We start from the raw sequence: 11,913 nt of genomic DNA on the forward strand, positions 1-11,913 counted from the left end.
GACTCCTTTGAGCCACAGGTGCTGCCTGGTGCAACTTGTTTTTTTAATCTCACACTGTTTTAGTTTAATCAAGCTACTGTTGATACATACAAAATGTAATTCATTCATTTTAGTTGCTACTCTCCATCAGATAGATATTTCTCAGTTTTATAATTTATCATTATTTTTATCTGTTGGTCATATGAATTGATTCTAATATTTGGCAACAGAAGTGCTGGCTTGACTATAAACAATAATCATCCATGGACACATTCCCCTCTATGTTGCAGACAAATTTTTCACGGATATATGTCTAGTGGGATACTTACTGGATCATGGGTTGTATGCATTACCAATTTTATTAGCTGGTGGTAAGTTACTTTCCAAAGTGCCTGTAACAATTTGTATTACTGGAGCAGTAGCAGTGCTGAAGACACCTTAATTCTCCACTGTGAACAATTACGTTAACATTATACTTCTTGGGAGGCGCCTGTGGCTCAGTGAGTAAGGCGCCGGCCCCATATACCGAGGGTGGCGGGTTCAAACCCAGCCCCGGCCAAACTGCAACAAAAAATAGCCAGGCGTTGTGGCGGGCGCCTGTAGTCCCAGCTACTTGGGAGGCTGAGGCAGAAGAATCGCCTAAGCCCAGGAGTTGGAGGTTGCTGGAGCGACTCCGCTGCACTCTACCGAGGGCGAAAAAGTGAGACTCTGTCTCTACAAAAAAAAAAAAAAAAAAAAGAAACATTATACTTCTTTAAAATTAGTTGGCCTCTGTATAGTTGAATGGCAATATGTCTGGCTAAAAGTTATTTCCAAATTTTTCTTGTGATATTTCTAATGAGATGATTGTAGAGTTCTTGGTTAAGACTTCTAGGAAGGCTCGTTGAAATGAACTAACTCAGCTAGAAGTATCACCCTTTGAAAACAGCCATTTATAAAAATTTACAGCAAAGTGGATATTACAGCTGCAGCTCTCACTTCAGTTTTAGAGCATGAAGCAACCTTGAGAATGGAAGCCAGTATTCAAGATGGCTGAAGAGCAAAGCAAAAGAAGACAAGATCCACTTCTATGAGAGAAAAGCAAAGTGTAATCTTCTTTAAGCAACTTGTTTGGCTTATTTCTGTTATAGCCAAACTTAAGTCTAATTGATATACCTCAGAATTCTGTCAACATTTGTATTGACTTTCTAAAAAATTTTGTTGAAATGTGTTTAAATTGGCATCTCTTTATTGTGTTAGTGATTTTCCCTAATAATGGACTTGAGTGTGTTGTCAGGGAAAACAGTTTTTAGGCAGCTGGGAGACAGAGCTTGTGAAGGGGCGTAAAGTGAGAGAATTCATTCTAGCAAAAAACAACAAAAAAAGCAATGCTTATATTGATCTTACCAGGTTATCAGGAGCACAACTAAGCTTAATTTGTTAATTTTATGTGTCAATGTGGTGGGGCCATGGTGCCTAGGTATTGAGCCAAGCCAAACACTATTCTTGATGTTTCAAAGAAGGTGTTTTGGGATGAGATTAACATTTAAAACTGTCAATTTACAATGAAGTAGGTTAGTGTCTATAATGAATGTGCCTCACGCAATCAGTGGAAGGTCTTGAAAGAAAAAAGACTGACTTGCTCTGAGCAAGAAGGAATTTTGTCAGGACAGTACTTTTGATCTTGGCTTGCAACTTTTCCCTGGTCTTCAGCCCGCCAGCCTCCCCTGATGATTTTGGACTTGGACCTTTGCAATTGTGGGAGCCCATTTTCTTAAATTAATTATTTTCTCTCTCCATCTCTCTCTGTCTCTTCCTCTCTCCTGTTGGCTTTGTTTCTCCAAAGAGCCCTGCCTAGCACAGCCGCTGTTAATGCAATGACCACTCCTCCACCATTTTACCACTATTGTGCTACTCACTACATCTTCAGTTTCTAGATCAGAGCTTCTGCTTACTTGCTGTTAAGTCAGCTGGCCATCTTCTAGCTATCCCAGTGAGTGAGAATCTAGCTTTCTTGGCTTATGTAGTGAAATCCAGTAACTGAGATGAAACAATCCACTATAGGTGAACAACACAATCCAAATTAATTATCCATAATGAAATTGAGGTGCTATTAAAAAAGATTAAGGGTGTCAGATAGCCAAAATATGAAAACAGTTTAGTGTATAAGATAGAAAAATGGCATCTTAGTAAAAGAAAGCACATTATTCTTTGATACGATGACAATATGCAAAAATAAAAAGCACTAAGGGGCCAAAACACTTCCTTCTAGAGAAGGAAATACATGTGTAGAGAATGTATGAAAGTAAAATAGAATAGCCCATGTTTGACAGCACATGTTCTGAAGATTATTAGTCCATGCGCTGGAATGTCACTCTAGTTTTTAGGTATTATTTTTAACTTTCATGCTTTACTTTCTTCATTCATGAAATGAATCTGATAGTAATAGTGCCTTCATCAAAATGAATGAGGTAAATGTTAATGAAAACAAAGCATACCAAAACTTAGGGGATTCAGCGACAGCAACGTTCATAGGGAGATTGACAGCTGTAGACCCATTTTAAAAGGAAAAATTTCATATCAGTAGCCTACCCTTATGCCAGTGTCAGCCAAAATATGAAAACACTTTAGTATAAGATAGAAGAATGACATCTTAATAAAAGAAAGCACAATGTTCTTTGATATGATGACAACAAGCAAAAATAAAAAGCACTAAGAGGCCAAAACACTTCCTACAAGAGAAAGAAAAATGAAACTAGAAGAGGTAGAATCTAAACCCCAAACCAGAAGAAAAATAATAAAGATAAAGGTAAAATTTAGGATGGAAAATGCAATAGAGAGATAGTAAATGATATCAAAAGTTGACTTTTGAAAAGATAATATTAACACATTTTTAGCTAGACAGCTCATAAAAATGAGAACTCAATTACCAAAATCAGAAAAAAAACATAAATGTAAGAGTTTAAACTATAAAACTCTCAAAAGAAAACTGAGGCATAAATCCTCAAGACCTTGGATCTAGAAGGTGATTCTTAGGACACCAGAAGCACACGTGACAAAAGGAAAAAATGGAGAAATTAGACTTCAAAATTAAAACTTTGGTGCACCAGAGGAATTATCAAGAAAAGCAAAAAGATAACATATAGAATGAGAGAAAATACTGAAATTATCTCAAAAGGTATAGTACACAGAATGCATAAGAACTCTTACAATTTGACAACTGAAAGACAAAAACTGCATTAAAAATGATCGAAAGCCTTGAATAGCCATAGCTCCAGAGAGATGTACAAATGGGAAGCGAACACATGAAAAAGATATATGGTCAAAATAGTTTTTAGGGAGATGCAAATTAAAAGCCACAATAAGGCAGCGCCTGTATCTCAGTGGGTAGGGCACCGGCCACATATACCCAGGCTAATGGCTGTAAAAAAAATAATAATAATAAATATTAAAATAGAAAAATTACTTATGTTAAAGAAATATTTCACAAAAATTGCTAGCATTTATATGAAACACTAAAATAGTAATGTCATTTCCAAGAATAACTAGAAACAAATCAGACATATCTGATTTCCCTTAGAATTTAATATTGTCTTAGAGATTTTTTTCAAGAAGACAATACAATAAAATAAAAGATAGACAATTAAAATTAGCAAATAAATTATTTTTACATGATTGTAACTAAAATATCAAATAGAAACCTCTTCTTTTCAAAATAAATTTGTATTTACTAAAACCAAATTACCCAATACAACATACTTTTACCAGCATGAATAAAAATATTTCTTCTCTGTGCTTGCAAAGAATAGAGATACAGATGAAAATTATCACCAGCAAGTCATTAAATATTTAAAAGAAATTCAGAAAGGCACAGATATTAAGACCACAATAATAAAATCTCTTGAGTAAAATAGAGATAATTAATATAGATACATACTGTATACTAAAATAGGAAGTCTTACGATCATAAAAAATGTCAATTATTCCAAAATGTTATATAAAGAGTCATCAAATTCTATTAAGACTTATACGGACAACTTTTTGGTCTGCCAATTTGCAAAATATCATTAGAAAAAAAATTGTATAAAATATTGCAAAGAATTTTGAAACATGGGTTCTCATGGATTCTATAGATGAGAATACAAATTGTTACCCATTTTCTATAGAATTATTTGGCAACAGTGTTTACCTAAATTATTAAAATATATTCTTTTACCCTCTGACTCAGCAAAGCTTTGGTTAACAATACATTTGAAGAAATATTTAAGGTTAAGAAGTTTACCTGTAAGTTGTGCAGTTTTCTCACATGGTTCTTCATCACAGTACTATTTATGTTGTTAAATTCTATTCGATACACAGTACTATTAAACTCTAATGGGAATCATCCCTCACACATCTGATATGTATGCCAACTTGTGCATAACATTTGTATAATTGACAGTGATTGAGTTATAAGTAATGTGTGATATAAGGGAATATTATGTAAAAGTAATGTGATAAAGAAATAGACAAGTAGGGAGAATAAGGGAGAATATGCTTATTAATTAATAAAAATGGTAAATATGAGTAGTTGGGACCATTACACTATGATAATAATGGTGATTTTTTTGGTTGCTTTGCCTCTCATTTTTCTTTCTTTTCTTCTTTAATTACTTCCTTTTATTTCAAGTTAATGTTAGGGTACAAACAACCAGGTCACGATATTTGAATTAGTTAGGTAGAATCTCTCTTGTAGATATGTCCTGTACCCAAAAGCTGTGCCATACACCCCTACATTGTGCCCATTCAATGGGAGCACCCCAAGCCCCCCCTTCCCTCTCTCCTCTCGCTTATTTCCCCTCCCCTCAAATTGAGTTGAAATGAGTTTTTCTCCTATGTGAGCATAAATTAGATCATCTACTGGCTTCATATTAGTATTGAATACACTGGCTATTTGCTTTTCCATTCTTATGAAACTTTACTGAGAAGAATGTGTTTCACCTCCATCCGGGTTAATACAAATGATGTGACGTCACCATCTTTTTTTGAGGCTGAATAGTATTCCGTGGTATACATACACCACAGTTTGTTAATTCATTCCCGAGTTGATGGACATTTAGGTTGTTTCCGTAGCTTGGTGATTGTAAATCAAGCTGTTATAAACAATCTAGTGCAAATGTCCTTAATATAAAATGATTATATTTTGTCTGTGTAAATAATGGTTATTCTTGACTTACGGGAGTACAGGTGATTTTTATTTATTTATTTTTGTTCATCATTGTTTTCTGTTTTTGTTACATTTAAAATATTTGAACAATAACAGCAATCAATAACACATTTTTGTAGGTGAAAAGGTAATAATTTTATTTTGGACATGTTAATAAGGATATTGATCTTATTTTCTTCAATAGCTTTCATACAACCTTAAACTTGATGCCTTATCAGGGTAAAGGAAACCTGAAACTCTACTTACTAAACAAAAGAGTAAAAATGGGGTGAAAATGTGTGTATAGAACCTTTTATCTAAATCAAACTTCCCTAAGTTAAAGTTCTTTCTTTTAAATAACCATTAAGTGTACATTTTAGCAAAAAATGTTTGTCTTTCTAGGTAACATGCTTATTCGAACAAATTCATGATGAACTAGAAGAAACTTTAGCAGCCTATGAAAATCTCAAAGCAAAGGCTTTAAAAATGAAAGAGGACATCAACAAAGATATTTACAATAATGAAGTAAACATAGACGGCTACAAGTAAGAATTTTTCACAGATGCACTTATTGCACTGAGAAACTAGATATTAATTAAGTTAATTATTTGTAGTATATATTCCTGCACAAAAAAATTAGATAAAGAGAAAAGAAAGATTTTAAATTACTCCTACCTATCTTATCACCAAGAATTTACATATAAATTGAAATATGATATATATATTAATGGATATACAGTTCCTAAAGCACTATATTTCTGTGTCATGTTAATGCTCTTCATAGATATTGCCATATTGCCTGAGTTTAACAAAATATATTCCTACTATACTGAAAAAAAAATATTTCCAGCATGAGATATCATTTAAAAATTATCAAAATAATAATTATAGATATAAAATCTAAGTATTTTAATTTGATTTTCTTGACTAATAAAATGGTGTATTTTGAGGATATAGATTAATTATATTTTGCATATATATATGGGGGTGGGTTGTAGTTGTCATTGTTGTTTGGCAGGCCCATGCTGGGTTCGAACCCACCAGCTCTGGTGTATGTGGCTGGTGCCTAGCTGCTGAGCTACAGGTGCCGAGCTGATATATTTTGCTTTTTTTTTTTTTTGGGCTGGGGCTAGGTTTGAACCCACCACCTGCAGTATATGGGGCCTGCGCCCTACTCCTTTGAGCCACAGGCGCCGCCCGATATTTTGCATATTTTTAACTAAAGGTTTTTTTCCCTACATTTGTTTCTGATGAATTAGTAGTTTTTAGTTCATTTTGTTGGCTTTAACTTCTTTTTGGTTTTGTATGATGTAATACAATATTAGTTATTCAGATTTATTAGTGATTTAGTATAGACAAACTTGAATTCATTATGTAGCTAGAATCAAATAATATGAGAAATGTGAGTACAATTTGTACAAAATCCTACAATCTAGATAACATACAATTGTTAATATGTTTATATTTTCTTACATCAATGTATATTTCAGCATGTGCTTAAACATTATTTATTGTTTAATAAATAAATCTCTCTCATAATGCACCTGATTTAGTTACATTTTCATTATCATTCAATCATATACATTTTTTAATTTTCATTCTGATTTCTTCTTTGACCTATAGGTTTTTAAGGAATATAGTTTTTAAATATCTGTGATGAATTTCTACTTAATTTTTTATTATTGCTTTCCAGATGAATTGTATTTTGGTCAGGGAATCTTAGTTTCACTTGTTGAAAATTATTGAGTCTTAACTGATAGCTCAGTTATATGAAGGTTTCTTTTGAATAAATCTTCCTTTGTAGTTGAAAATAACATTTATTCTTTACTTGTTAAGTCTATTTCTTTTACTGTTTCATTAGATCAAGAATTCTAATCATAGAAGTTAATCTTGTGCAATAATGTCAGTATTATTGGGGTACTCATTCAAAACTTGGAAACTCAGGCTTAGCCCAGCCCTAAGAGCCCAAGGCGATGTTTGAGAAGTGCTGTTCTGTACCATTACTATTTTTTACTAAGTTTTCTGTCAAATATTTTAAAAGGTGTATAAAATTATGTCTGTCTATGTAATTTTTTAAATTCCATCAGCTTTTTCTTTATATATTTGAGGTTACACGTTCAAGTGCATATGAATTTAAAGTTGTTATATCTCCCTAAGATATTAAGAGTTGACCTTTGACCCTTGGAATTTTCTTTTCTTAAAATCAATTAAGATATTAGTAAAATTATACTAGCTTTTGAAAATATTTGGAAAACATTTCAATTCAATAAAATTCAATATTTTTGAGACTTATATTTTAGATATATTGCTTGTAAACACTACACAGATGGATGTTTTTATCAGTTAGAAAGTATTTTTAAAGGTGGACCATTCATTGTAATTTCAAATCATCTTTTGTATGTAAACTGCATGTAACTTATTCTATCTGCACATTTGTTTTATTTCCTTTTTCTTTTTTATTGCCTTCTTTCATGTTGGTTATCATTTTATTTTTACCTTCTTCTAGTTGAGTGATTATATTCTGTTCCTATACTTTTAGAAGGAAATCCTATTACTTATCAGATGCAAAGTTACATTGTCATGACCTAAATGCAGTTAACCTGCTGGACCTAAGGGATCTAAAAAAAAGTCTACTCCTGTTATCATACATTTTCTGAATTAAATATTCCTTGCTATTAATGGAATATTTCATTTTATAACACATAAGTATGTTATTGTTTTAAACAATCAAGGTTATTTATTTCTAAAAGAACTACTTTTTCTTTATTTCTTCATTCTTCTTAGACTTGTCTTCTAGGGGTACTTTCTGACTAAAGTAGAGCCTCTAGAATAACATATAGTGAGATTTTGCTGCCAACAATTGTTCTGGATTTTTGTTTGAAACATAATTTCTTTTTCATAAAATTCTTGGTTCTTAATTGACTTTAACATACTAAATATAACATATCATAATCCTTTAATTTTCATTTTTGCCATTAAAAGGAAGCTGAACATTTGGCTCTCAATTCTTTCTGGCTAATCTATATTTTTCTTTAGCCCTTTTTAAAATGATCTTTTTGTTATAAAATTTCATTAATCTTATTAAGTGATGCTCTGCATTGATTCAGTTTTGTTTATTCCAATAGGCAGTGTTATTCTTCTAGTCTGTATAGTCTTATGTACTGGATTTTTCATTATTCCTGGCCATTCTCAGTCATGATTTCTTAAAATACTTTCTTGGTCCTATTTTCCACTTTTTTGGAATTCATATTAAACATGTTAAGTTTTTCTCCTTTTGTACTCCATGCTTTTTAATCATTTCACATAGTTTCTACATTTTCAAGCCTTCTGAAAAGTGTCTTTGGGCTTATTACTCATTTAAATAATTCTCTTTTATTTTGGGTTTGATGTGGAGGCCATATGAATGCACCTCACAGACTAACAACTACAAAAAATGTAATGACCAAAGTGCTCTGTGTCTGACATGGTTTCCAATGATCACTGCCTGTGATTCCTGATATTCACACTCTTATACTAATTCCCTATGTATGCGGGCTATACCCAGCTAGCTCTTTCTAATAAATAGAAGAAAGAAAAGTAATGAAATGTCTGATTAACTTGCCAAAAAAAAGAAGAAGAAGAAGAAGAGGAAGAGGAAGAGGAGGAAGAGGAAGAGGAAGAGGAAGAGGAAGAGGAGGAAGAGGGGGGAGGGAGAAGAAGAAGAGGAGGAGGAGGAGGAAGAGTAGGAAGAAGAGGAAGAAGTGATATCTTTTATCTTGCTAGTATTCTTTTTCAAGCCATTTGTCTTATTTGCTCTGATGAATCAAGCAACCTTGTCTCAAGATGCACTATGGAGAGCACATATAGCATGCACCCATGCTAGGCCCTAGTCCAGCAACTCCTGAGAATCAACTTGCTAAAAATGTACATGAGGGTGCCACCTGTGGCTCAAAGGAGTTGGGTGTCAACCCCATATGCCGGAAGTGGTGGGTTCAAACCCAGCCCCAGCCAAGAACTGCCAAAAAACCCAAACAAACAAACAAAAAATCACATTGTGAGAGCAGGAGTTTATGGAGTATGTTAGGAAGCATGTCCTTCTAAGTCAATTTTTAAGATGACTGCACCTTGATGAAAAATTGAGAGCTGGAGAACCTAGCTAGGCTGAGTCACAAATTCTGTGAAATAATATATATTGAATATTTTGGCAACTAATTTTGATATAATTTTCTTATTTCCTGTGTTTTCAATTTCATTTCCTTGTTGATTAATGATATTGAGCATTTTCTTTATGTATTTGCTGGCCATTTATATGTTTTCTTTTGAGATGTATCTGTTCAGATTATTTATTCACTTTTTAATCAGATTGTTAGGTTATTGATGTTGAAAAGTTTGAGCTCTTTGTATATTCTGAATATTAATCCCCTATTGTATTAATAGTTTGCAAATATTTATTCTAATTCTGAAGATTGTATTTTTACTTTAATTCCTTTGCCATGCAGAGTCTTTCCAATAAGATATAATTCCACTTATTTATTTTTGTTTTGTTACCTGTGTTTTTGAGGTCTTATTCATAAAATATTTTCTCAGATCAACATCCTAAAATGTTTTTCTTACATTTTCTTCTAGTAGTTTTAATTTTGTTTTTTACATTGAGGTCTTTGATTCGTTTTGAGTTGGTTTTGATATATGGTAAGAGGTATAGATTTAGTTTTATTCTCCTACATATGAATATCCAGTTTTTCTAGCATAATTTATTGAAGAGAATGAAATATAAGTGTTCTTGGCACTTTTTAAAAAATCAACTATCTGTAAATATGTGGAGTGATTTCTGGATTCTTTATTCTGCTCCACTGGTTATATGTCTGTTTTTATGTCAAAGTTATGGTATTTCACTTTATAGTATTTGGGGGAGTTGGATAGTATGATGTCTCCAACTTTGACCTTTCATTTAACATTCACTTTAGCTATTTGTCTTTTTGATTAAACATGAATTTTAATTTTTTTCTGTTTCTGTGAAAATTCATTGTTATTTTGATAGGGATTGCATTGAATCTATGTTGCTTTGGGCAGTACATTTATTTGAATAATATTAATTCTTTCTATCCATAAGCATGAAATGTCTTTGCCTTTGATTGTGTCCTCTTCAATTTTATTTATCAGTGTTTTTCAGTTTTCCTTGTGGAGGTTTTCACCTTTATGTTTTAATTAATTGTTAGGTTTTTTTTTTTCTATAAATGAGATAACCTCCTTGATTTTTTTTTACCCAGCTAGTTTGCTGTTGATTCCTGATATTTTCTATGTTGATATTGTAGCCTGCAATTATACTGAATTTTTTTGTCCATCCTAAGAACTTTTTGATAGAGTCTTTAGGTTTTGCAATATATGCAATTATGTCGTCTGCAAAGAGAGACAATTTGACTTCTTCCTCTCTGATTTAAATGTCTTTTATTTCTTTCTCTTCTTTGGATAGGACTTCCTCTACTGTGTTGAATAAAAATGATGAGAGTGGACATTCTTGTCTTCTTTCATTTTAGAATAAAAAAACTTATGCATTTTCCCTGTTCAGTATGATGTGGGATTGTCATCTATGAACTTTGTTGTATTGAGGTACTTTTTAATATTTGTTTTATTTAGAGTTTTTAATCATGAAAAAAAATTAAAATATACTAGAAGTTTTCTTTACATCTATTGAAATGATCATTTTATTTTGATACTTCATTATTTTGATGTGATACATTGCATACATTGAGCCATTTTTGCATTCCTGGAATAAATCCCAGTTGACCATGGTGAGTTAATCTTTTTGATGTGTTCTTGGATTCAGTTTGCTAGTATTTTGTTCAGGATTTTTTTGTGTATATGTTTATCAAGGATATTGGCTTGTAGTTTTCTTTAAAAATTTTTTTTTATTAAGTCATATACATATAGCTCATGAATACATTTATGCATATGTGGGGTACAATGTGTTGATTTTTTAATACAATTTGACATGCTTACATCAAACTAATTAATATAGCTTTTGCCTCATTTACTTGATTATTGTGTTAAGACATTTATGTTCTACACTTGATAGATTTGACTTGTACCCTTGCAACATGCTCCATAGGTGTGGTCTCACCGTTTACCCTCCCTCTATCAAACCTCCCCCCGCCTCTCTTCCCACTCCATTTCTCTCCTTCATTCTGGGCTATAGTTGTGTTCTATCTTTGATAAAGTGTGAGTAAATATTAGTTGGTTTCATAGAAGTACTGAGTACATTGGATACCTTTTCCTCCTTTGTTTTCCTTTTGTTGTTGTGTTCTTGACCAATTTTAACATCAAGGCTATGTTGGCTCACAGAATGTGTTAAGAAGAGTTCCTCCACTTCAAACTTTTGGAATAGTTTGAGAAGGATTTTTTTTGTTGTTAAACTTTGGTAGAATTCAGTACTGAAGCCATCTGATCCTGGACTTTCCTTGGTGGGGGGACTTTTTAATTATGATTTATTCAGTGTAAGGATAGTATATTTATTAGTATAAGAATATATTTATATTTATAAGGGAAACTGCAAAATATTTTTTCAATGTAGCCGTATAATATTACATTTCTATTAACAATGTAGTATAGTTTCATGTGCTCAACAGTATATGGTAGTTCCACTGTTCCATAACCTTACCAACACTTCATCTTGCCAGTATCCTTGATTTCAGCCACTTCTGTGGCTGGATGATGGTATCTTGTTAATGACCTTAATTTGCATTGGCTGTTTGAGTATCCTTTTGCATGGCAGGATGGCAGGCCATGAAAACTTG

The 11,913-nt window shown here is 32.3% G+C and overlaps 1 protein-coding gene across 1 annotated transcript in view; it reads left to right on the top strand.

The window, feature by feature from the left end:
* Positions 1 to 11,913, top strand: part of CCDC178 (coiled-coil domain containing 178) — a 388,120-nt gene that overhangs the window by 51,289 nt on the left and 324,918 nt on the right. Inside the window, exon 8 of the mRNA XM_023510168.1 lies at positions 5,546 to 5,688. Within this exon, the coding sequence (XP_023365936.1) occupies positions 5,546 to 5,688 (143 nt within the window). The remainder of the gene's footprint in view (positions 1 to 5,545; positions 5,689 to 11,913) is intronic.

This window comes from Otolemur garnettii, unplaced genomic scaffold (assembly GCF_000181295.1).
Source record: "Otolemur garnettii isolate 467f Iridium unplaced genomic scaffold, OtoGar3 scaffold00012, whole genome shotgun sequence".
Classification (NCBI taxonomy): Eukaryota; Metazoa; Chordata; class Mammalia; order Primates; family Galagidae; genus Otolemur; species Otolemur garnettii.